The following is a 26,650-nucleotide window of genomic DNA, read 5'->3' on the forward strand; positions in this document are numbered from 1 at the left end:
AACATCTCAGAGATGAAAACATTAAATCTGCAGCTCAGTCTGAGCAGCAGAAGACTTCCAGATATCTGAGGACCTCGAGTGGAACTAAAAGAAAACTTATTACTAGGATGTTATCATTTAATTCGTATTTTATTTATTTATTTATTATTGTTATCACTATTCTTTTATATAATCTAATTTGTGCAAAATGTCCCTTGTTATTTGGTATAAATAATGTTTTAAGTTTTCTATAAAAAAATTATGTTCTCGGCTCATTATTTCTCTCCAAAGAGGATGTGACGAGTTTCCATCTCCTTCTGTCACTTTACAGTTTGAATTTGCAGATGACACAAAGGAGTAATATGATCTCTCCTAGTTCCTGTCAGCATCTTGGACCAACTGGAGGCTTTTCACAGACTTACTGGGACGTCCTGATAATAAAGAGTCACACTGATCCAGTCTAGAGGGAACAAATGGACGAGTTTCTCAGCTTCCTTCTGAGACAGGATGTTCCTAATGTTCATAATACTGTGCAGGTGGAAGAAGGCTGTCCTACAGACTTGTTTTATATGTGGGTCACATGTCCTGGTCCTAACTCAGGTTCCTCACAGTGGAGCTGGGGGCCAAGCTAACCCCAAGGTGACTGTCTGGTCAGACAGTGTTTCTATGGGATGTTTATAGGGACAATTACAATGAGCTCAGTTGTTGTACTAAGTTATTAAATCCATCATCATAGATGATGGTTTTATTTGTAAAGAAGCTCATGAAATCATTGCTCCTCAGAGTTAGTAGAATAGATGGATCAGTAGAGATGTGACTCTGTCAGCTACAGAGGTGAAGAGGAACCTGGTCTTTTAATCTATGTTCATTTATACTTTTAATTTATTTTCCAGCTACTATGGTTGTCATATAAAAAAAAAGTCAGTAATAGATTAAATGTTTTTAATATTTTACTGTTTTACTGTTAATTATAATATTTATATTTCTTATTTGTTAGAATATTTTTTATCCTGATTTATTTTCTTTCTTTTATTGCATCGACTTAATGACACGTTTGTAAATCAGCTGTAAAAATAATCATTCTAATACCAAATTTATTATTGTTCTTTGGTCTTTTTATTCTTTCTATAATGATCATTTATTGCACACGGTAAAAGATAAGATTGATATGAATTCGTCAGTTTATTGTATTAAAAATAATACATTTTGGATATAGTTTGCACAGACTTTTGTTTTGAAGGCGCAGAGCGGATGTGTGGTACCGTCTCCTCCTCCGGACTCAACCCGCTCACAGACACTTTCTCTCCGCTTGTCGGTTTCCAATCAGGCCGGGAACCGTCCGACTGGATCCTTCTGACGTCCGGAGGCCTGGATCTCCACCGAACACCGACCCGCGGATGGTTTTGCATCCGGGTGGGGGACCTGGAAACCCGGGCCCGCACAGGGAGGAGGCCCCGACCTCCCCTTGTTCTGACCCAGAAAACAGCACCGACGGCCGGGCTGCCCGTCTACTAACAGGCCGGGTAGCTTCCGACCGCACCGGGGCTGGAAGGGTCGCTCCCGAGGAGACCGGATAACGGGGCCGCGCTTCATCCACTCGGACCTGGTTTGAATCTATTGATTCAACATTTACAAGACTTCTCTCTAAATCAAATTCAACTCTGGAGCTCGGGGACCCAGAGGTGAGCTCGCTGCAGGCGGACAGTTAACTTCTCTCTCCCCGGTGAGCAGACTGCGGAGGCGCCCGGGCGGACTGTGCCTTCTCTCCGGGTCTTACGTGCCTCACGGAAACGCGGATCATGGCCGCGTTAATCAAGGAGATCGTGAGCAGAAACAAGAGGCGATACCAGGAGGACGGTTTCGACCTGGACCTGACCTGTATCCTCTGTTACCTGCTCTATTAGCTGCTCTATTAGCTGCTCTGCTAGCTGCTCTGCTAGCTGCTCTGTTACCTGCTCTATTAGCTGCTCTGTTAGCTGCTCTGTTACCTGCTCTGTTAGCTGCTCTGTTACCTGCTCTATTAGCTGCTCTGTTACCTGCTCTGTTAGCTGCTCTGTTACCTGCTCTATTAGCTGCTCTGTTAGCTGCTCTGTTACCTGCTCTGTTAGCTGCTCTGTTACCTGCTCTATTAGCTGCTCTGTTACCTGCTCTGTTACCTGCTCTATTAGCTGCTGTATTACCTGCTCTATTAGCTGCTCTGTTACCTGCTCTATTAGCTGCTCTGCTAGCTGCTCTGTTACCGTTCTATTAGCTCCTCTGTTACCTGCTCTATTAGCTGCTCTGTTAGCTGCTCTGTTACCGTTCTATTAGCTCCTCTGTTACCTGCTCTATTAGCTGCTCTGTTAGCTGCTCTGTTACCGTTCTATTAGCTCCTCTGTTACCTGCTCTATTAGCTGCTCTGTTAGCTGCTCTGCTAGCTGCTCTGTTACCGTTCTATTAGCTCCTCTGTTACCTGCTCTGTTACCTGCTCTATTAGCTCCTCTGTTACCTGCTCTATTAGCTCCTCTGTTACCTGCTCTATTAGCTGCTCTGTTAGCTGCTCTGTTACCGTTCTATTAGCTCCTCTGTTACCTGCTCTATTAGCTGCTCTGTTAGCTGCTCTGCTAACTGCTCTGTTAGCTGCTCTGTTACCGTTCTGTTAGCTGCTCTGTTACCTGCTCTGTTACCTGCTCTATTAGCTCCTCTGTTACCTGCTCTATTAGCTGCTCTGTTAGCTGCTCTGTTACCGTTCTATTAGCTCCTCTGTTACCTGCTCTATTAGCTGCTCTGTTAGCTGCTCTGCTAACTGCTCTGTTAGCTGCTCTGTTACTGCTCTATTAGCTGCTCTGTTAGCTGCTCTGTTAGCTGCTCTGTTAGCTGCTCTATTAGCTGCTCTGTTACCTGCTCTATTAGCTGCTCTGTTACCTGCTCTATTAGCTGCTCTATTAGCTGCTCTGCTAGCTGCTCTGTTACCGTTCTATTAGCTCCTCTGTTACCTGCTCTATTAGCTGCTCTGCTAGCTGCTCTGTTACCGTTCTATTAGCTCCTCTGTTACCTGCTCTATTAGCTGCTCTGTTAGCTGCTCTGTTACCGTTCTATTAGCTCCTCTGTTACCTGCTCTATTAGCTGCTCTGTTAGCTGCTCTGCTAGCTGCTCTGTTACCGTTCTATTAGCTCCTCTGTTACCTGCTCTGTTACCTGCTCTATTAGCTCCTCTGTTACCTGCTCTATTAGCTGCTCTGTTAGCTGCTCTGTTACGTTCTATTAGCTCCTCTGTTACCTGCTCTATTAGCTGCTCTGTTAGCTGCTCTGCTACCTGCTCTGTTAGCTGCTCTGTTACCGTTCTATTAGCTGCTCTGTTAGCTGCTCTGTTAGCTGCTCTGTTAGCTGCTCTATTAGCTGCTCTGTTACCGTTCTATTAGCTGCTCTGTTACCTGCTCTGTTAGCTGCTCTGTTAGCTGCTCTGCTAGTTACCGTTCTATTAGCTCCTCTGTTACCTGCTCTATTAGCTGCTCTGTTAGCTGCTCTGCTAACTGCTCTGTTAGCTGCTCTGTTACCGTTCTATTAGCTCCTCTGTTAGCTCCTCTGTTAGCTGCTCTGTTAGCTCCTCTGTTACCGTTCTATTAGCTCCTCTGTTACCGTTTTATTAGCTCCTCTGTTAGCTGCTCTGTTAGCTGCTCTGTTACCGTTCTTCTATTAGCTCCTCTGTTAGCTGCTCTGCTAGCTGCTCTGTTACCGCCTGTTAGCTGCTCTGCTCTCTGTTACCGTCCTGTTTGCCGCTCTGTTACCGTCCTGTTAGCTGCTCTGCTAGCTGCTCTGTTAGCTGCTCTGCTAGCTCCTCTGTTACCTGCTCTGTTAGCTGCTCTGTTACCGTTCTATTAGCTCCTCTGTTACCGTTCTATTAGCTCCTCTGTTAGCTGCTCTGTTACCGTTCTATTAGCTCCTCTGTTAGGTCCTCTGTTAGCTGCTCTGTTACCGTCCTGTTTGCCGCTCTGTTACCGTTCTATTAGCTGCTCTGTTACCGTTCTATTAGCTCCTCTGTTAGCTGCTCTGTTGGCTGCTCTGTTAGCTGCTCTGTTATCCTGTTAGCTGCTCTGTTGGCTGCTCTGTTACCGTTCTATTAGCTCCTCTGTTAGCTGCTCTGTTACCGTCCTGTTAGCTGCTCTGTTACTGTCCTGTTAGCTGCTCTGTTAGCTGCTCTGTTGGCTGCTCTGTTACTGTTCTGTTAGCTGCTCTGCTAGCTGCTCTGTTACCTGCTCTGTTACCGTCCTGTTTGCCGCTCTGTTACCATTCTATTAGCTCCTCTGTTACTGTTCTATTAGCTCCTCTGTTACCGTTCTATTAGCTCCTCTGTTAGCTGCTCTGTTAGCTGCTCTGTTACCGTTCATAGCTCCTCTGTTAGCTGCTCTGTTACCGTTCTATTAGCTCCTCTGTTACCGTTCTATTAGCTCCTCTGTTACCTGCCCTGCTAGCTGCTCTGTTAGCTGCTCTGTTGCTGCTCTGTTGCTGCTCTGTTACCGTTCTATTAGCTCCTCTGTTACCTGCCCTGCTAGCTGCTCTGTTAGCTGCTCTGTTACCGTTCTATTAGCTCCTCTGTTACCGTTCTATTAGCTCCTCTGTTACCTGCTCTATTAGCTGCTCTGCTAACTGCTCTGTTAGCTGCTCTGTTACCGTTCTATTAGCTCCTCTGTTACCTGCTCTGTTAGCTGCTCTGTTAGCTGCTCTGTTACCGTTCTATTAGCTCCTCTGTTACCGTTCTATTAGCTCCTCTGTTACCTGCTCTATTAGCTGCTCTGCTAACTGCTCTGTTAGCTGCTCTGTTACCGTTCTATTAGCTCCTCTGTTAGCTCCTCTGTTAGCTGCTCTGTTACCGTTCTATTAGCTCCTCTGTTACCGTTCTATTAGCTCCTCTGTTACCTGCCCTGCTAGCTGCTCTGTTAGCTGCTCTGTTGCTGCTCTGTTGCTGCTCTGTTACCGTTCTATTAGCTCCTCTGTTACCTGCCCTGCTAGCTGCTCTGTTAGCTGCTCTGTTACCGTTCTATTAGCTCCTCTGTTACCGTTCTATTAGCTCCTCTGTTACCTGCTCTATTAGCTGCTCTGCTAACTGCTCTGTTAGCTGCTCTGTTACCGTTCTATTAGCTCCTCTGTTACCTGCTCTGTTAGCTGCTCTGTTAGCTGCTCTGTTACCGTTCTATTAGCTCCTCTGTTACCGTTCTATTAGCTCCTCTGTTACCTGCTCTATTAGCTGCTCTGCTAACTGCTCTGTTAGCTGCTCTGTTACCGTTCTATTAGCTCCTCTGTTACCGTTCTATTAGCTCCTCTGTTACCTGCTCTGCTAGCAGAGAAATGATTGGTTCCTCTTGATCTTAAAAAACATCCCGCAGACGGTTCTCTGATCCAATGACGACGTTTCTCAGAACAGATGTTGGAGCTAGTCAATGTTATTCAGTGTGTTTTATACTACGATTAAGATTCTGCTCAGACGGTGGCTGGTTCTCTGTCCTCGTGGTCTTCAGGTTTTCTGGTTCTGTGATTCTTTGATTCTCTGGGTTTGTTGACATGAACGTGGGATGAAGACGTGTCTCTGTCCTCAGAGTCGTTGATCCTTAACGATGCGATCAGACATTTATCCCAACATCATCGCCATGGGTTTCCCTGCGGAGCGACTGGAGGGAGTCTATAGAAACAACATCGACGATGTCGTCCGGTAAGCCCCCGCTCTGCCTGACCTTTGACCTCTGAAATGAACAGAAGCTGAACCTCTGTCCCTGTTTCAGGTTTTTAGATTCAAAGCACAAGAATCACTATAAGATCTACAACCTGTGAGTAACTTCACCAACACTCTTCTGTCCTGAAACCTCTGAACGTGTCATGTCGTTTGTGATCAGATGATTTCAGGTTACCACCTGTCTCTGTCCACAGATGTGCAGAGCGACATTATGACGCGTCAAAGTTTAACTGTCAAGGTAAGGCTCCGTGATTGGACGTCGGCATCTCGTTGATGTGAAGCGGAGGTCGTTGATGTGAGTGACTCTTGCTATTTCTCTTTCAGTCGCTCAGTATCCCTTCGAGGACCACAACCCGCCCCAGCTGGAGCTCATCAAGCCGTTCTGCGAGGACCTGGACCAGTGGCTTAGCGAGGACGAACTGCATGTCGCCGCCATCCACTGCAAGGCGGGGAAAGGCCGCACCGGTGTCATGATCTGCGCATACCTGCTGCATCGGGGGAAGTTTCAGGAGCCGCAGGAGGCGCTGGACTTTTACGGCGAGGTCCGCACACACGACAAGAAGGTAACGACACTGCCGGTGACATGACACTTGAGGTTTAATGACACCTGGAGAGCGAGAGTTGAACTGTAAAACGCCACCTCAGACATCTAATTGGTTGGTTAAACCTCTTTTGTCACATGGTCCCGATCGTTTAGTATTGACCATCAGACTCTTCAGTTCAGTCTGAACCTAAACATCAGGTGTGAAAGGTTAGGGTTAGGGTTACCCTCAGACCAGAAGAGTTGTTCTGGGTCTGGATCAAACTGAATCAAGGTTCTGTTGGTTTGCAGTGAAAACACTTTGTTGGATAGTTTGGACCAATCACAGGAAGTAGAGCCAGCATTAAAGTAGAAGAAGAAGAAGAAGAGGAAGCAGCTGCAGTCTTCACCTCCGACGATATAATGCTTGAACCACGAGGACGTTCATTTGGTGCATTTGAACAAGTGTGGAGTACTTTGGAGTACTGTGTGGAGTACTGTGGAGTACTGTAGTACTGTGGAGTACTGTGGACAAGGGCTGCACTTATCGATTCTCTCTTTATCGATTAATCTTCAGTTATTTTTTCAATTAATCTAATGAGTATTTTTTATTACTCGATTAATATAGTTGTTGAAGTAGCCTAGTAGTTGTATCAATGTCTGTATGAAGTAAAAAACTGTCAAATAAAATAATGTAAGTATAATTCAATAGTATTTCAAAAATGTTTATTATTAATTTTCACTATGAACTGAATAATAATAATAATAAATATTATTTTCTCATTTCAACTAAAATAAAAAATAAAGGGCTTAATTTTAGAAAAAAAGATGTAGTTTGAGTTTCCCCTTTTCTTCTTTTTTCTTAATATAAAACTACATTTCACATATAAACAATCTCAACTAACATTAACAGCTTTAACTTTCCTCTTTGTTCCCACTTGCTCTGGTTCAGTGAAGTAAATTCCAGGGTTTACTACTGTAAAGACAGAAAAAGTGCGCAGGATAAAATAGAAATGCTCCGTCACAATTTAATAACAGGTCTGGGTCCGTATAGAGCGGCTTCAGGGTCCGGTCCGGACCGTGGTCCAACTATTAAGAACCTATGCCCGAAGATCATGGGCGAGTTTTTTTCATCGTCAGGTGAGTCCATGCGTTGACCATGCGCAGCCACCTTCCGTATGACGCGTCGATGCACGTTCCGCGAGACGGTGTATTTACGTAATTGATGATGTCGCCCCAGCCCTATGTGGAGTACAGCTGATGCTGTTAGTGATACCATCATGATGTTACCATGGCAACCAAATGACGCGCACAACTGACAACAAGCGCACGTCAGAAGCTGAAAATATTTAACTGTGTGTGTGTGTGTGTGTGTGTGTGTGTGTGTGTGTGAGATCAGGGTGTGACCATCCCCAGTCAGCGGCGTTATGTCATCTACTACAGCTTCCTGTTGAGGAACCAGCTTCAGTATAAACCTGTGGCTCTGCTCTTCCACAAGATGCTGTTTGAAACGATCCCAATGTTCACAGCTGGAACCTGCAGTAAGTCACTCATTCACTCCTTTACCCCTTCACTCCTTCACTCCTTTACTCTGATGTCTCTCTTTCAGACCCTCAGTTTGTTGTTTACCAGCTGAAGGTGAAGATTCACACCTCTAACCCCGCCCACACGCGGCGAGAAGACAAAGTGATGCTATTTGAGTTCCCGCAGCCACTTCCTGTCTGCGGAGACATAAAGGTGGACTTCTTCCACAAGCAGAACAAGATGATGAAGAAGGTGAACACACACACACACACACACACACACACACACACACACACACACACACACACACACACACACTAACTCATGTGGTCTTACGCACTATCTGTGGTCCCAAGTGAATTCATAGATAATTACTGCCTGAATGATGATGAATAACCTGAGCAACAAATCACAATGAAGAGATTGATCAGGAAGCCAGTTTATAAATGATATCTACACCTGTCTGTGGATCTAAGTGAACTTTGACCCCATTGCCCTACAGGAAAAGATGTTTCACTTCTGGGTCAACACCTTCTTCATCCCGGGGCCGGAAGAGAACACGGACAAACTGGAGAATGGCAGCACCGGGACACTGCGGGAACAAGCTGACAGAACGCACCAGAACCTGGTGATGACGATGGCGAGCGTGACAACGGGAGGAGAAACCACTGACCGGGAATATCTGATCCTCACGCTGATCAAGAATGACCTGGACAAGGCCAACAAAGACAAGGCCAACAGGAACTTCTCCCCTAACTTCAAGGTATGAATGACCTCATATACAGACGATCAATGACCCCATGTAAAGAAATGGAGCTACAGTATCTCTGATTTAGGCGCCACCATCTTGTGCTGTTGACGTCATTTGCAGCTTATCAGGTCGGAAGTCTTCAGATCGCTCACTCTCTGTTTTCCTGCTTTAGGTGAAGCTGTTTTTTACCAAGACGGTGGAGGAAGGAGCTAACTGTGACACTAGCAGCACGTCGACCTCAGTGACCCCAGACGTCAGCGACAACGAACCCGATCACTACCGCTACTCCGACACAACGGACTCTGACCCGGAGAACGAGACGTTAGAAGAGGACCACCACAATCAGATCACAAATGTCTGACACACACTCATACACACATATATACACAGTATGTATATATATATATACATACATATATATATATACATATATATGTACACACATGAACCCATGAGTAAGACTAGCCAGTGTTAGCTTACGGTGAGTATATAACTGACTCACCAGAACTGATCGGTGGGACTCGGATCAAATGATAAACCACGCCCCCCTCCCCCCACCTCCAATCTTCTGCTCGGTGCACACCTGGACAATCACATGACACGGTGGTCGGGGTGAGGACGGCGGTGTATAATGGACAATAAGACGGATGAATGGACAGAGTTAAAGGGGTAAAACTTGAATACAAACAAACTGTAAGACGAGTACATTTCTTTAGTGACGACACCAAGATGAGAAAGAAAGAAGATGAATCCCTGATGTGTCCTTCCCTCCTTCCTGACCAGTTTTAGGAACCTTCTTGCAGACCAGTCTTTTGTTGGTCTCGGCCCTCTTCGTTTTTTAAGCTGTCAGAGTTGACTCTTCTCTCTGTGTCCTAACTTGAGGTGAGTGTGGTTCCATGTTTTTTGAAGGCCAGTGCTCTTATTTTTGAATTTCAGCAAAGAAAAACCTGTTATTATTTATTGATATAACATTTGACAGAGTCTAAATCTGAATTGAAATGACACTGATTTTAATCAGTGAACTGATGGAACCAGGACAGTGACCAACGTCATCAATATTAAATCGGTAGACGAACACAGCATTATTTTGTTATAAAAAAAGAGTACATTGGCCCAGCAGGTCTAAAACAACAGTAATCAACCAAAGTTCAAGTTTTTCACCCTGGTCTTCAAAAGTCCTCATGACGAAGAACAAGCTGATCGGACTGGACCGAGTTTGAATCCGTCAGTCTGAGCTGGTTCAGGACTGTTCTTGATCTGAATTAACGTAACCAGGAAGTCTGACTCAGATCGGACTCCTCCAATTTGATTTTTACGTTTTTCAGTCCAGTTCCGACCGGTCTGGACTGGACTCGGTTCTGGTCTAGACACAGTTTGAACCGGTCTCACTTGGACTGGATTGGATTTGTGACGAAGCAGCATACAAAGAGAGGTGACAACCTTTAGTTTGAATGTCACAATGAAGAAGAGAAACTTGGATTATTCACAATCTGCTGCAGCTCTGTCAATCATCCACTGTTGAAAACCACGTACAGTTCAAACCTGCCGTGAACAAACGCTCGTGCTCCTTCCGATCGTCTCTGTTCACAGATTTGCACAGAATGATTCTCTTCAGCTCTTCAATCAATTCTACAGTTACAGAAAATCTATTTTTGTTATACTCTCATATCAATCATTAAGCTAAACAAACACGTTATAACCATTCCTGCAGCCAGATCTGCTGTGAGCTTTACACCTGTAGGCTACAAACTAAAGCAGAAACGACAACAGAGCGCTTACTTTGGAAGTGCCTGGTTGCCAGGCGGGTGGTGATTGCACTTTATAAAGGACGGTTGAGTTTGTAACTATTTCTGGACAAGGTTAGTCCATCCTAGAAAACCGGTTATGCCTCGTTCACACTACATGATTGTTAGCCCGATTGTCCACTTTTTGCAGATAAAAGCCCCGAATCGCAGCCAAATTGGTGTTTGACCAGCAGTCGCTATGTTTGGACTCTTCAAAGATTCAAGAGGCCTTCTCTGACTAGATTTCTTGCAGCGTAAAATCGAGACAAACCGGTGACAGAGCAGACCAGACATGCTAGTCGGGGGTTTCCACTTGGTGAAGCGGGTGTAGCGTGGGACCCCATTACGTCAGGCGCATAGTATGTAATCACAAGACTCCCAATCACAAGACAGCAAGTCATGTAGTGTGAAGTGCACAGCAATCCTGTATTCTGTTGTGTTGAAAGATCCAGTCCTTTTGTAAAGCTGCTGTCAGGGAGGTCTTAGCTCAGAGTTTCTCAACTTTGGCATCAGGACCCAGCGTGGGTTTGAGGAAGAATCTCACGACCACAGTTGTTGAGAGTCAAGTCGAGGTTTGCCTCTGTTCAAGAAGGGTAACACTCTGTAATTATTACTCTGTTTGTAGACTATTAATCTTTGTCTTCGCTATCACTTTTTTGAGGCATTCAAGCGCTTACATTCTTTAAAACTGACCCTTTAATGCCGAGGACGACAGTTTGAGGATCACATCACTATTACTACAGGTTTGAGACTATTCTGTCTGGATTTCACAGAAACAAATGAACGTTAGGTATTCTCAGACCTGTTTCTCTTAAACCACAGATTTAACCTCATCAGAGTGAAACTATCCAAAACTAATCTCCAGTTAGTTTGTATTCTTAAGACTCTTCTTGATGTTAAGGTTCGTCTTTTCATGCAACAAGCAATTTTTCAGCTTTTCTCAAAATAGTTGAGAAGCTTCTGGATGTGCACCTTCTTATTGTTCTTTGGTTTGTTGGCTTTCTAATGAAAAACATTTAGCCAGCAGCCAAGAAATCCTCTGTAAATAATATCAGTCCACTCAGTCGATCAGAGAATCCCTTATCATCTGAAACAGCATCTGCCTCCAGATGCCAGATCTCCGTCCTAACATTTGGTGCTACAACCAAATCATCAGCCCTTCGATTGTTCTTCAATAAGGTTCCTGTTGTCTGTAGGCCCTGATCACACAGGACGCACTCTGGAGGCTGAGACATGAACTCCACAACACTTATTATAGAATCATTGAAGGCAGAAGTTCTGACTGGGACCCACGGGATGATGTTTGGACAGGAGGCACATTTCCCAGAACAATACCCAACCTCAAAGAGTCAACAACTCATTGTGGGACACAAAAGTTTCAATGACGTTATGATCCAGTTTAGTCTCGAAGCCATTCAGAGTATTTTAGGTTGGAATAAGAGGGTTTGACAGCTACCTGTGCCAGAGGCAGAAAAAGGGCAAGCATAGATGTGATGTTTCCAGTTGTACAGGTTGTTCCGAGTCGACTTTGTGTTGAGGGAACAAAGACAAATGTAGGGGACGTTCAGTCTGATTCAGATCCTAGATCACTAACACAGGACTGGTACAAAAAGTGGCTGGTGCTGATTAAACTGTCTCCTGTGTGATCATATCTTGTTCCACCTTGTGTTACTAGCAAACTGGTGCTTTGAGCTGTAGTTGTTGGGCCCACAGTCCACCATGTTGGGTTTTAGGTGCTAAGTTAAGCTAACCAGCTGAGCCCGTTGTCCATCTGTGGTGCTTTGTATCAAGAGCGAGTGCTCGTCCAGTCTTCATCTGTCCGCAGGTTGTTTGTGTAGCTGCCAAAATGTTTAAGCAACAATAACACAACTCCTGCGGGTTTCTGTCAGGCGTGACCTCACCTCTTGCCATCAACCCGTTCAGACATGACTGGTGTGTAGACCTGTTCAGCAGAGCAGCTTAAAACCTGAACTTACTCATCCAAAAAATGATAAACTGCTGCGAACTTCCTGAATTTTCACAGTATCATAATGCAATAACGACCATTTCCATTCAGCATTGTAACGTTTTGGCGTTCGGGTCAAATAAGGCCAATAGCCTGGTTGGTTCTTCAACATGTTTGTAGATGGTATCAACACGAGGACGCTGAGGACTTGAACATGTGTTTCGGGAAACAAGTCTAACCTCCTGCTGAACGCTGGTGCTACACTGAACATAACTGCGTGAACTGAACAGGTTTGGGGGATTTTGAGGTCAAGCAGGTGTCGTCCACGTCTCTCGACTGTTTCTGGTGCTCCATGTCTTTATCTTAGGACCATTTCATAGCAGTTGGTTGAAGACATCAACAACAACTGTGTCAAATCCGTCTAGGAACTTTGGACAAAAAATAGTTTGTAGGTTAACCAGGGTCGATCATCAAATTTCACAACATTCGGTAACAGAAATTATCTGTATTCAAAATTGTATTATATTAAAATATTACTTGTCACTCCTGTTCTGTTTTTGACGGATGTTCACAGTTCCTGAACCAGAAAGTCAGAAAGGAAACAAAAAGAGGAAGTGATCAAAACTTAGTAGTTTATAAAAAAAAAACCCTGAACCTTAAACGCTGAACTCAGTGATGATAAACGTTAGGATTAATGCTTTTACATTTGGTGTTAATGGAGAAATTTAGCGAAAAATGTCTGAATGTGTCGTTCTGCAGATGTTAGTTTGCATCTGGAATCTGTAAAGGAACCTTAAACTCACACCAGGGTTTAACCTTTAACCTCCTATAATCAGATTTAACTCAAGTTTTACACGATTCCGTCAGTGAGAACGCTTAAGCTCTTTTTGTTTACATCTCATCAAACCTGCCAAACGAAGCTCAGACTGATGTTAGGTTTTAGTTTTGGAGTTGATGAGGTGAAGGTGATCTGTTCTTTCTTTTTTTAGCCTTAAGGTGCCATCACATTAATCCTCTGCTCAACAGAACTGCTCCGCACTCAGACCAGTACAGGACGTCAGGATCATCTGTTAATGTCCTTATTATGTTTCTATTCGCTGAAAATACAAATTCAAAGATTGCAGTTCACACTTAAATATGTCGTTTTGGATTTTGTTTTTTGAACAAGAGACGGAGGGAGTGTGTTCAGGACAGAGGCGATGTGACGGCCCCTTGACTTGAAGGTTTTCTGCGTGAGTCGGGGTCACAAACCACATCTGTCGATCAGAGGTCAAAGGTCAACATCAGTCAGAAGATGAGGAAGACGTTATGTGCAGGTGTTGGACATCAACAACCTCAAATGTTTTTAACTTAGTTTGGTTTTTTCAGAGACAAGCTGAACGTCTCCACGAGGACAGACGTCATTAACATTATAATTTATCTACAACCGACTTAAATTTCCAACATATTTTTCATCAAATTTATAAAGTGTTTGATCTTAAGTTGACAAAACAATTTCATTTTAGTTTGATCAAATCTGCTAGCTAGATAATTAAGCTAACGTTAGCATTTAAAGAACAAACGCAGTATGAACACATGTATGATATCATGCTAACATCCTGAAAAGCTAACAGCAAACAGTTCTCAGATCATGCTAACGTGCTGAGGCTTGAGCTAGCAGGTGCTGGGTAAGAGATGGTCCGTGTAGACGTCATAGAAACATGTTCGTCCCTTTCATTAAAGTTTGAAAAACAAAAACGTTAAATCTTTCAATGTAACTTTATAAACCAGTTTGTATCGTCACGTTAATTGAACCGTGTTTGTGCTTTTTTTTTCGTAGCCTGTGTTAAAAAACAAAATCCAACTGAAATTAAAGAGAAAGTTCTTGCTGGGTTTTAATTTCTGAGTCCGTCAGAATGGATGAGTATTGATCAATGACTCTGGAGCAGATGTGGTTTTGGCGTCTCGGTTCATGTCCACTGTTTCTGTTTGTCATCATGATGGTGTTTTTATTCATCAGGTTATTTTATCACCCAAATGTCTTCATAACCTCTGACCTGTATCACCATGGAAACATTTCAAGTTAAACTGACCCCCTCCTCCCACAGTTCTTTTATTCTGCCCCCCCGCCCTGTTTTATAATGAAATAAAACACTGTAAAGGTGAATAAACTATTTATAAACTGCAATGTTCTGTTGACTGTTTGTTTCAAAGGTGAAACAGAAATGTTTATAACGACAGGTTACAATCTCCTCTCGTCTGCCCCACAAAAGAGTGATGCATCATGGTCTATATTAGCCTCGTCTAGGGTGGCAGAATGAGACAGCCTGGTCTACAGAGGACTTCCTGTTAGCATCACTAGCTCTTGCACGACTGTTGCAAGAGCTAGTGATGCCCCCCCCCCGCGCTTCCAAACATGAAAGACCACCTGTGGTAGCTTCAGTTTTCATAAAGACTCAATTTGTTTAGTTTGTCCAGTTTGGGCTACTGTACAAAACATGGCGGCCTCCATAGAGAGGACCCACTCCCAATGTAAATATAAAGTATTTCAATATAAAGGCCCATTCTGGGGTAAAGAAAACAATTTGTACAATTTAGATGAAACACACTAGTGAAAACATCACTAGGATTATTTTGTACTCAATTTCTGCCAATAGATCCTTTTCACCTAAATCTTACACACTGGACCTTTTAAATGCCAAATTCACAGCGTACACTACTTCCTGCATCGTGACCATGAGCTCGGGGGCTCCATCTGAAGGTACCGGGGTTACACAAGCACATTCTTCAATGCATTGTGGGAAACTAAGTTCATTGTATAAGATTTATCAATTTATGGAACTACAGGATGATCACTGATTTCTTACACAACCATGGAACTTAAGAGGCAAAATAAACTATCACAAAAATTAGACAAATCAGCAGTTTTCACACGTGTTTTCAAACATGTTTCCGTTACTGTTACCGATCAATGACTTGGCAGAAATGATCATCTTTTCCCCCACAATGCACTGCTTCAGCAACACTGAGCACTCTGAACGGCAGAAAAGAATTCTCACACACAAAATATCTGCTGCTATAAAAAGATCAAAGGAATCATCAGCCAATCAAAGGTCATAGTTGTGTGACGACTTCATCTTCACTCATGATAAATTCATCTCTTCAGCTGATCATGTAATAATCACAATTTACAGTTAGTGACATTTAAACTGTTTCCCTGAATCTGATCGGTCACTAATTTAAATCTACGGGTTTTTTCCAAGACAAAGTCAACTTTATTGTCAATTCTACGATGTACAGGACGGGATTGAAATGCTGTTTCTCTCTGATCCCTGGTGTAAATAAAAGTAGACATAACATAACTACGCAGCATATGAAGTACTCAAAACATAGTACAACAAAGTATGCAGTCTTTAGGCACACAGTGGATAGGATGAGAGTAGAGCAAGAATACTTCCTAATGTAGTAAATAGCAGTAAAGCAGCGGTTGTAGTATGATGAGCAGCATTTACAGTGATAAAAATAAAGTATTATTACAAAAAGTGAAAGGGAAATTCAGTAGCTTTTGTTTGGAATTAGTGGGTGCGTTGGGTGGTTGCTGTAAGTGTGTGTGGGGGGTGGGGGGGCATATTGATAAGTATCGGTTGATCAGAAAATGTAGTTTTCCAGCCTCTAAATCAGACGTTTGTAAAACATGTCGCAGTCGCCCACGTTCTTTTCCTGATTGGTTCTTCTCAGTCACATGACTCAAACAAACAAACTGCAGAAACTGATCAGAAGGATTTCATTGCCAATAATCAATATATGTGTCATAGAGCTGCTGCAGGTCGAACAAACATCTGATCAGTTATGAAAATAAAGGATCAAATTCAAATCAGATATTTATTTAAAGACAAAAAAACATTTCAGTCATTTAATGAAACATTTGATGACGAGTATCAGTCGGATGTCGGTGTGAACGAGGCCTTCAGCACACCGACCACGCTCAGTGCTGACTCCACGCAGCCGTCGAAGTTGGAGTGACTGAACGCGTCGCCGCCACAGATGAGGAGCGGTTGGTCGAGGAGGGTCATGTGACCCGGACAGTTCAACACCGAGGTCAGCACCTGCAGGAGGAACGAGGGAATCGTGAATAAAACGCTCCCACGCTCCGATGAGCTCAGGGTCAGTGGGATTTCTCAGACTCACCTGGGAGTACCGCCACTTCTGACACTTGATGCTGATTGGCTGAGGCAGGTCAGGGAGCAGCTTGCGGAGCTCCAATAAGATGATTGGCTGAACATCCTCCTTGTCTCGCTCCAAGTGCTCCAGGCCAAACGGGACGCTAGTGTGGACGACGAGGGACGGGCCACGGCCGGGAGCGTCTGAAGGTCACAGACATGGTCAGTGCATCACCTTTCTGTAACGCTTTGGCGTGACAGCCAATCAGCAATGAGATCAGTGAGAATCAAACATGGAGGACAAGGTGCCAACCAGGTGAGTTCTGTCGACAACAGCATTAGCTTCTGCTAGTCCGTGACATCACAAACTGACGAGGTCAAAAGTCAGTTTGGTCTGAACGTTATTGAGAACACAAGCAGACAGACAGACAGACAGACAGACAGGCAGGCAGGCAGGCAGCAGGCAGGCAGGCAGGCAGGCAGACAGGCAGGCAGGCAGGCAGGCAGGCAGGCAGGCGAACAGAAAGACCTGTGTTGCGTTTGCGGTCGTCCACAGCGATGTAGCGGATGCAGGAGTTGTCGTGGACGTATCGAGCCGCCCACGGGAAACTGAAGACGACGTCTGGAGGGAAGAAGAGAGCGACGGCGAAACGAGACGAGTACACGACCCCGTCTAACTGTTGCCTCTGCTGGACGGACAGCACTGAGAGAGAGAGACAGGCAGAGAGCGTGAGACTCTTTCCAACTGCATGATGGGAAATGTATGGTCCAATGTTGTTGAATGATTCCTTTACTAATAAAGTGAAAACTGTTCAATCTGTTTGTTTACATTTGATTTAATGATAAAACTATTTCGTAAAGGTCAAAGTTCAGCATTTATTATATTCATATGTTTTTTATTTATTCTGTTCATATTTATCTTATATATTGATTCTACCAGTGGAAATAAGACAGACAGACACACACCCCTGACTGTGTACAGAGGAAATGGGCGCTGTCCACTGTCAGCCAATCAGATGAGCTACACATGACATCATCAACAGAGACACACATGACAGAAGCAGACACACACACACACACACACACACACACACACACACACACACACACACACACACACACACACACACACACACACACACACACACACACACACACACTCCTTAAAGTTCTGCTGTGAGTGTTTTAACCAGAGAAGTGATGCAGTGTGTGTGTGTGTGTGTGTGTGTGTGTGTGTGTGTGTGTGTGTGTGTGTGTGTGTGTGTGTGTGTGTGTGTGTGTGTGCGTCTCTCTCTCCAGGTCTAAACTCTCTGCAGCAGGAGGAAGTAGTCATCACATCGTCAAAGTAAAAGCTTTGATAAATCTTCATCTTTAACAAATTAACAATTAACCTGTGACTGATCCCAATCATTGACATGAGTGATAATCAATAAATACATCAATAATAAAATAAATAAAAATATTAATAATAATAAGAGCCACAGTGAAATCGCAGCTGTTGACCCTTCAGTTTGACTCTACTGCCCCCATGTGGTAAAACTATGTTACTGCAGCTGCACTGTACGGACAGGAAATGATGTCATGATGACAATCAATCAACCAGTGAGATCGAGATCATCAACTAGGAAGTCAGATGTTTAACATGTTTCACTGCAGCAGCAACACCATGGTTCTATTCAAATAAAACTTTAATGTTCAGACACAGAGACATAAGTCTAATCTGAACGGCTCCATTTAAAAAAAACATAATCAATCTTTTCAATAAGACGTCTGCTGTGAATTTTTAGCGTCTTCAGCTGCTGCTACAGTTAAATTCAATGTATATCAATACACAGCTGATCAAAAAACAAAAATAAGCAGTATGAAATCTGTACCACTCATCTAACTTATTAAACTCTGAGTTTCAAATAATATCAATCCACACAAACACCGTTCACTTCCACTGGTCATGTGATGTAAACAGGAAGTAGATTGTCTCTGCAGTTGGTTGCTTAGTAACAGAAACTCCTCTGAAGGAGGAGCAGTGATGGTGAAGAGTCAGAGCAGGGACGACGAGGTGGAACTGTAACTGACAGGAAGTGTTACTGACAGGAAGTGTAACTGACAGGAAGTGTTACTGACAGGAAGTGTTAGCGACGCTTTGTGTTCACCGCTGGTAGTCGAGTCATGTGACTGATGAGAACCAATCAGGAAGAGAACGTGTCATCGTTTACTAAAGTCTCAGTTTGTGTTCAGACTCAAACACAAACACGTTTACACAAGGACGTGTTCATCCTTGTTGAGCTGCTTACTCAGAGACTCACGTTGTCCCACGTCTCCCTGCAGCTGCAGGATCTGAGGCACCGGCATCGTCAGGATGACGGCATCAAACGTCTCGCTGGCTCCCGCCTTCCTCTCCACCTCCCATGATGCACCGGAGCGGTACAGGCCGGTCACATGATGCTCGAAGAACAAATCAGCTCCTGACACAGAAACAACATGAGAGTGAACACATGAAAGAGACAGACAGGTGGACAGACAGATGGGCGTATACCTGACTCAGACAGGAAGTGTTTGACCACACTGCACATGCCCAGTGGTGTCACGTAGTTCCTCTCGTTGTCTTTGTGCTTCAGACCTTCAACTTGAGTGAGGAGGGGCTGCAGGACACCAGAGGACAAGAGCTCTGAGTAGAAACTACACACACACACACACACACACACACACACACACACACACACACACACACACACACACACACACACACACACACACACACACACACACACACACACACACACACACACACACACACACACACACACACACACACACAGTGAAACCTTCACAATAAAAGCATTCATGGTTATTTTGCATGGCATGTCGTACCTGTGGTGTGACTGAGCGTAGGCCGGTGTGGCCGTGATGTACTGAGCTCCAAGATCAGCTGAGTGAGACGATGGGTCGGGAGGACGAGTGGTCGACATCCTCCCTCCTGAGAGAGAGACAGAGAGAGAGAGACAGACAGACAGACAGACAGAGAAATCAATTAATCTGAAACCTAAACTAAGCTACAACTCATTTGAATGTCTTGTTCTTAGTCTTCCACACCCATCCAAGAAACACCAACAGCCAATCATATTTGCTGTAGTTTACCGTGCTCCGGGGGCTTATTCTGAATTTTTAACAGAATTCCCTGAGTTTTTATCAAACCTAGCCCTAAAGATCGATAAAGTTATTATTGTTTGTGACTTTAATATTCATGTTGACAATAATAATAATGATGCCTTAACGTGACATCTGTTCACTTGTGTCCGTCCTGGGAGACGGATCCTCACATGTGTCTCTGAGGTTTCTACCTTCTTTACCTGTTAAAGGTTTTAGTAGTTTGACTCTTGTTGAGGTTAAGAACAGAGGACGTCTCACCTTGTTAAAGACCATGAGACAAACTGGGATTTGTGAATATGGGCTATACTAATAAAACTTGATTGATTGATTAATTGATTCAATTGTTTCTTCATGTTTGTTCTCACCTCTTGTTTCTACTCAGACGAGAGGATTATTGTTTTTATCATAAAGATTTGATCAAAGTTAAGTTTAATTCTTCGATCTTTTTCAAGCCGAATGTGAAAGAACATTCTTCTGATATTGAATCTGACGTCACTGGTGTTCAACAGTGATATTCTGTTCAGTTTAATGTCGTAACTTATTAAACGATCACATTTCTGAATGGAGGTTTGGGTGAAGCTGGTTTCAGACACATGTGACCTCTGATGTTCTCTGTTCCACGTGACATCTGTTCACTTGTGTCCGTCCTGGGAGACGGATCCTCACATGTGTCTCTGAGGTTTCTACCTTCTTTACCTGTTAAAGGTTTTAGTAGTTTGACTCTTGTTGAGGGTTAAGAACAGAGGACGTCTCACCTTGTTGAAGACTATGAGACAAACTGTGATTTGTGAATATGGGCTATACTAATAAAACTTGATTGATTGATTGACCTCTGAGCTGATTCACTGAAACAACTTTTAGTTTTAAACTCACCTGAACCTCTGGCTTTGTCCCAGACCACGATATGAACTTTATTCTGAAGCTCTCTCCTCAGCAGACACGCGCACACACTTCCTGTCAGACCCGCGCCAACGATCAACACCCGAGACATTTTTATCCCGAGTTAACTTCCGCTGAGCTCCAACCCGGACTAACTCCTCACACTAGTAATGACACCCAGGTGTAACGAGGGTTAAATTAAACCGGAAGCGGAAGACGCCACTGTCTATTTAAAACCACCGGAAGAAGAAGAATAAACGAAAACTATCCCGGAGTCTAAGCGTGACATCCGGCTGACACTTTCAAAATATATATATATAATATATAAGTCTTATCGCCTCCAAATAAACCAACAAGTAAAATCACTGCAATTTATAAATGTATTTATAGTTAAATAAATGTATCAACCTGTCAAAGTTAATCTCTTTATTCAACTTTACATATCTGCTTCTCAGAAACATGATATATTTTTTATTCCAACTACTATATGTAACATTTCATATATTAAACAGTTCAGGTTATTTTATAAATGTTTATGTTTTAAATTTGTTGTATTAATTATTATATATGTTTATAAATCATATTTATAGCTGTGGAGAGATTAGATTTATCTTTCAACCGTTTTCTACTTTGTTCCGTGACAGGCTGAGCTTTTATTTTGAAGGGCTGGCTTTTGGAAACGTTACGGAAAAATATTCAAACAAACCTTTAAAAATATTATTTTATACTTAAATACGTTTTAGATGAATGTCATATTTCGTGAGTATCGTCATCACATCATGTAATTATTTTTGAATTTAAATCTAATGTTTGTTTTTAACATAATCAGCTGCTTTCTGTCTTTTGTTCACTTCCGGTCTATGTTCGGTTCCTGTTTCCGGTCTGTGATAATTCGATCAGTGAGGAAATTCAATCAGAAATCTTCGTTGATCGATTATAGAAAACAAAAGGTTGATATAACCTGCGTCTGGATCTGACCAATCATAGTGAGGCTCTCCCTGTGACGTCACTTCTGTACTTCCGGGACGACGGTGAAAGAGTTCAGTTGGTCAAAGATAATCGGAGCGCACGGATAGGTGAGACATATCTATATATCTATAATCTAACTGTTATAATCTGGTCATTAACTAGTTATTAACTAACTGTTATAATCTGGTCAGTAAATAGTTATTAACTAATTTATAATCTGGTCAGTAAATAGTTATTAACTAATTTATAATCTGGTCAACCTCAGGTTTAAACCAACAGAAACTGTTCAGGTTTCAAACTGAAATAATCAGGTTGTTAAAAGACTCAACAACAGACTGAAGAAGTTTGAGGTTAAAACTCAGGTTTAAACAGTAGTGAAACAAACATCAGCTGATTTGACCTGTGAAGAGTGTGTGTGTGTGTGTGTGTGTGTGTGTGTGTGTGTGTGTGTTGTGTGTGTGTGTGTGTATGTGTTCACACAGACAATGCTGTGTGTTGTGGTGTGTGTGCTCGTCCTCTCTGGTCTCGTGCACAGTGGAGCAACTCACCTCCACCGACGCTCTGAGAAGCTGGAGCTGGACCCTGAAGTTCACATGAACATTGTAAGTACACGCTTACTGTCAGTCATGGTTACCCAGGTAACCATCAGTTAACATAACTAACAGTTAACTTTTCTACCACAAAATAAAAAACCTAACTTTTAGTCTCACCATGAGCTCTAAATATCAAGACTCTTATTCTGAAAGTGCAAATTGTTTTTGTCAGTTTGAAAACGTTTTTTTTTTTCTTAAAATATTTGTATATGTTTATTTTGAAAAGTCAAATTTTTCTGAATCTTTGACTGTTATTGTGGAAACACTGTGGGCTCCATGGGCGGGGTCAAAGGTCAGACACTGCAGACTTTGACCTGCTGATATCAGCAGACATCATCCATCAGTAATGACTCAGAGGTCAGAGGTCAAACACAACGTTACTTCCTGTTCCTTCCCAAATAAAAGCTGAGGTGTAAAGTTGAAAGTAAACTGGTCACATGTTACGAACACACACACTTCTTATCTGACTCAGTTTAACCCTCAGTTCAGTCTGACAGGAAGTTTGTCTTTAATGATGGTGTCACTGTTCAGACAGAGATCATCAGACGGTGGAGTTACCCTGCAGAGGAACACGAGGTTCTGACGGAGGACGGGTTCATCCTGATGGTGAACAGGATCCCAACCGGACTGAGACACACTGCAGGTCAGACTCCACACGCACACACACAATCAAGGCAAAGACGTTTCCTCTGTGGTTCAAAAGTCTGAGGATGAAAAGGAAGCTGAAACATCAAACTTCACTTCCTGTTTCTTTAAACAGTTGAACTGGTGATGGACATGTGACACAGTTACAATCACTGGTCCTTCAAAATAAAACATCAGAGGAGGAATTAGATCAAATCAAACACGCCAAAATAATATTTTATGTTTTATGTGCTGCAGGCCCGAGGCCGGCGGTCTTGCTCCAACATGGCCTCCTCGCCGCCGGCAGTAACTGGATCACCAACCCGCCAAACTCCAGTCTGGGATACGTGCTGGCGGACGCCGGGTACGACGTGTGGCTCGGAAACAGCCGAGGGAACACGTGGTCCAGGAAACACCGGACGCTCCAACCAGACCAGGATGAGTTCTGGAGGTTCAGGTACACAATGGCTGTATGACATCACTGTCTACCTGTATCACATCACGACACCTGTGTGACATCACGCTCCTCCTGTGTGTGTGTGTTTGTATAGTCATGATGAAATGGCTCTGAAGGATCTTCCCGCCGTTGTAAACTACATCCTGAAGGTGACGGGACAAGAACAGATCTACTACATCGGACACTCTCAGGGAACCACTATAGGTAACACACACACACACACACACACCTTTCTCTGTTTACATCACTGTAACGGTCTCTTATTTCCCAGCATTCATGGCGTTCTCCACGCTCCCTGAACTGGCGAGTAAGATCAAACTGTTCTTCGGTTTGGCTCCTGTGGCGACTGTCGCCTTCACCAGGAGCCCCATGACCAAAATGTCCGTCCTGCCGGAGCCGCTCATCTGGGTGAGAGCCGTCAGTCATAAGTGGGGTATGATGATGATTTGATGATATTAACAGTGTATTGATTGTGTTGATGATGACATGCCCCCTGCAGGCTCTGTTTGGTAGTAAGAACTTCCTGCCTCAGAGTCACATGATCGAGTGGTTTGCTGAACACGTGTGTGGGAAGCAGCCTCTCAGCGAGCTGTGTGGAAACCTCTTCTTCGTCCTTTGTGGCTTCGACGAGAAAAACCTCAACATGGTTCGTATGAGACGTCACATGGCCACGTCACAAGGTCAGGTCACATGATCTGGTCACACGATCAGGTCATGTGGTCAGGTCACATGATAAGATTACATGACTCGAACATGTGTAACATGATTCTGTTCATCTACAGACTCGGACTCCGATTTACACAACACACTGTCCTGCTGGGACGTCCGTCCAGAACATGGTGCACTGGGCCCAGGTAACACGCACACACACACACACACACACACATACGCTGTAGGGTGTGGACTTTTTAATACCAAGAGTCTGATATGATCATCATCAAGTAGAACATAAAACTAAACCATATAAAAAAATACAAAGAGTAAATAACAGCAAACAGAAAATACAAACCAAAAACACCCCCATAGTTCAGCAGAGGCCAGCTCTTTAAAGATCCATGGGGGGGTGTTCTGGGGTTGGCCTTCATTAGAGCCATTTAACTGGGAGGTGGAGGTGAGTGCGGAGGAAGAAACACTGATTTATAGTTGTATAAGTAGGTGATCACCACAATGCACACACACACACACTGACACTGTTGTCTCAGCATGTTCATGGAGGGAAACTGACAGCGTTTGACTTCGGTGCTGCAGGAAACATGAGACACTACAACCAGGTGAGTCTCTGAGAACCAGGTCAGTTTTATCTGGTGATGAAGACGTTTTTCTCACTGTCCGTCTCTGTCCCTCGTGTCCCCCTCAGTCCACTCCCCCTCAGTACAACGTCCAGGACATGAAGGTTCCCACCGCTCTGTTTACAGGGGGACAGGATACACTGGCGGACCCCAAAGATGTCGCTGTCCTCCTCACTCAGGTGAGTCTCTAGCTGCTTTCAGACATGCATTCACATGTCAGAGTGAGACTCAGTTTGTCTTCCTCCTCCTGAGCTCCTGTATAAAGTGTAGCTCCAGGAGCAGTGTGAACAGCAGAGGATCCTCCACTGATTCACTGAGTGAGTGGGGGGGGGGGGAGCTTCTAACACGGGACACAAACATGAAGAAACTAAAACAAATCTCTCTGGTGAAGAAGTGCTGACACACACGATGAAGACACAGACGAAGATGTGAAGAGTGTTCGTGGTGATCAGAGCTGAAGGTGTCAGGTGATGTCAACATGATCACATGACCTCTGCAGCAGAGGTAACACGTCACTTCCTGTCTCTGTCTGCTGCACCCGGCTGCCCCCCCTCACCTGAACCAGGAGGAGGATCTGATGCTGTGAACGAGTCTGTGCAGAAAACCTGCTCCTCACACATGACATCATCATCCCCATAGAAACAAGATGAAATCTCCAGTGAAACCGATGTCACATGTTTGATTTGTCAGATTTAAAACATGACAACTGTTGTGGATGTTGATTTGTTTACAGCAGCCAATAGCTGTGAATGTGAACAGGAAGTAATCAGAAGTCTACGTCCTCACTCACCTGTCTCTCTCTCTCTCTCTCACCTCAGGTGTCTAACTTGATCTACCATCAGCACATCGAACACTGGGAACATCTGGATTTCATTTGGGGTCTTGATGCTCCTGAGCAGATGTTTCCCTCCATCCTGAAGCTGCTGCAGGAGCACCGCTAGAGGGCGCCATGAGGACACTGGTTTCTGTTTAAAGCTTCACCCTCCACATCTGTGCAGCTGTGGCTCACAGAACCAGAACAACTCTTTTGATTCAAACTGAACTTTTTGTCAATTAACATGTTTATTTCTGTTCCTGTGACATCATCAACCTGGTCTGTGAGGTCACAGAGTTGTGCACGTGACCACAACAGAGCGCCCGTCATGGTCACGTGACTGTGAGACGTGTGCAGCACCAGCCAGAGACAGTTTGATATCAGATGCTTTTATTTTGACGGGACATGTTGCGTATGACTCTGTACTGTGAGATTGTAACTTGAGTCTGATTTCACTAAAGTTAACGTTAAGATTTTTAACCCTAACAATTTGATCTGAATCAGTTTTAATAAAACAATTTTAATGCAATTTACTTGAGAAACTCTCTCGTTCGGTCTCGCTCTCTCTCCTCTCATCCGTCCATCATTGCATCTTCAACATGTTGACGATCTTGTTGAACTTCAGTCTGGTGGCGATGTCCAGTGGCGTCTCTCCGTCCTGCAGAAGAGAACAGAGACGGGATTCAGGCTTGTGGCGTCATCAGGTCACAGACGATTCGTTCCTGGTCGTTTTAATACGTACGTTGTTTTTGATGCTGGAGTCAGCGTTTTTGTGCAGCAGTAGAGGAACCAGATAATGACTCTTCCTCTGGCAGACGAAGTGAAGCGCCGTGTTTCCTTTCTACACAAACACATAATCACTCAAACACACTGTGTCGCCCCCCAGTGGTTTAGCTGTCCATTAACATCTGAACTCTTCAGTCTGAACATATAAAACATGACATTTTCTGCAAACATTCAGACCAGTGTTGTATTTATATTTACATCATATTTTCAAACCTGCAGAAACCTGTAGTTTTAATAAAGGTAACGTTTCATTTAGTTGCCTGTTGGTGGCGCCATATCCTCTTCATGCATGTGTCAGTGTTTATTTTTGTACATTTTTACAAAACACACTATATTTGAAGCAGATGAAGGATTTTAGTCGTCGGACGTCTGGATCTGAAGTTATTAGAGAAACAAGCTGAGCAAACGGTAGCAACATCTCGACTCACAGCCAATCAGAGACGAGTCAGAGAAACACTGAGTTTAAACATGAAGCTGCTTTATTCACTGTTTTAACTGGAGTGAATCAGCTGCTTGTGTTTGAGGAGGATTCAGATAAAAACCTCCTGAAGCATCAACACTGAAGGAAGAAGACTACAACTCCCATCATCCCACACTGCTGCCCCACATCAACTAACTGTCTGTCCTCGATATAGTGACTGTGACGCCTCCTGGTGGCTGAGTTTTATTCTTCTGACTGATGTGAGAATATTCTGCTGTCAGCTCAAAATTACAAAATAAACGGTCAGGTTTTATGGTGTAAAC

The 26,650-nt window shown here is 43.7% G+C and overlaps 4 protein-coding genes across 6 annotated transcripts in view; 2 read left to right on the forward strand and 2 right to left on the reverse strand.

Moving 5' to 3' along the window:
- The first annotated feature begins 1,221 nt into the window (after window positions 1-1,221).
- ptenb (phosphatase and tensin homolog B) lies at window positions 1,222-14,376 on the forward strand. The gene is made up of 9 exons (XM_035145314.2): window positions 1,222-1,857; window positions 5,580-5,664; window positions 5,735-5,779; window positions 5,880-5,923; window positions 6,010-6,248; window positions 7,605-7,746; window positions 7,815-7,981; window positions 8,232-8,492; window positions 8,653-14,376. Exons 1-9 carry the CDS (start codon window positions 1,779-1,781, stop codon window positions 8,839-8,841), a joined length of 1,251 nt encoding a protein of 416 aa, XP_035001205.1. The 5' UTR covers window positions 1,222-1,778; the 3' UTR covers window positions 8,842-14,376.
- A 1,680-nt stretch (window positions 14,377-16,056) lies between these two features.
- Window positions 16,057-20,607, reverse strand: rnls (renalase, FAD-dependent amine oxidase). 2 transcript variants are annotated; one of them, XM_035146135.2, is made up of 7 exons: window positions 20,369-20,607; window positions 19,217-19,322; window positions 18,882-19,024; window positions 18,652-18,810; window positions 16,878-17,051; window positions 16,377-16,552; window positions 16,057-16,294 (listed from the first exon to the last, which is right to left on the reverse strand). In XM_035146135.2, exons 1-7 carry the CDS (start codon window positions 20,484-20,486, stop codon window positions 16,127-16,129), a joined length of 1,044 nt encoding a protein of 347 aa, XP_035002026.1. In that variant the 5' UTR covers window positions 20,487-20,607; the 3' UTR covers window positions 16,057-16,126. The 2 variants fall into 2 exon arrangements, with proteins under 2 accessions (XP_035002026.1, XP_035002025.1); XM_035146134.2 differs by having other exon boundaries at window positions 18,640-18,810.
- Window positions 20,608-21,238: 631 nt separating this feature from the next.
- lipf (lipase, gastric) lies at window positions 21,239-25,649 on the forward strand. The gene is made up of 11 exons (XM_035146133.1): window positions 21,239-21,450; window positions 21,826-21,945; window positions 22,468-22,579; window positions 22,819-23,017; window positions 23,112-23,221; window positions 23,289-23,425; window positions 23,517-23,663; window positions 23,800-23,871; window positions 24,220-24,288; window positions 24,375-24,485; window positions 25,125-25,649. Exons 2-11 carry the CDS (start codon window positions 21,829-21,831, stop codon window positions 25,245-25,247), a joined length of 1,197 nt encoding a protein of 398 aa, XP_035002024.1. The 5' UTR covers window positions 21,239-21,450; window positions 21,826-21,828; the 3' UTR covers window positions 25,248-25,649.
- The window catches only part of ankrd22 (ankyrin repeat domain 22), a 3,714-nt gene continuing 2,557 nt past the window's right edge, over window positions 25,494-26,650 (reverse strand). For both annotated transcript variants that reach the window (XM_035146138.1, XM_035146136.1), the window contains exons 5-6: window positions 25,863-25,961; window positions 25,494-25,778 (exon numbers count right to left, since the gene is read on the reverse strand). In XM_035146138.1, the coding sequence (XP_035002029.1) occupies window positions 25,704-25,778; window positions 25,863-25,961 (174 nt within the window). In that variant the 3' untranslated portion in view covers window positions 25,494-25,703. The remainder of the gene's footprint in view (window positions 25,779-25,862; window positions 25,962-26,650) is intronic.

The sequence above is a fragment of the Hippoglossus stenolepis genome, chromosome 21 (genome assembly GCF_022539355.2).
Source record: "Hippoglossus stenolepis isolate QCI-W04-F060 chromosome 21, HSTE1.2, whole genome shotgun sequence".
NCBI classification, from domain to species: domain Eukaryota; kingdom Metazoa; phylum Chordata; class Actinopteri; order Pleuronectiformes; family Pleuronectidae; genus Hippoglossus; species Hippoglossus stenolepis.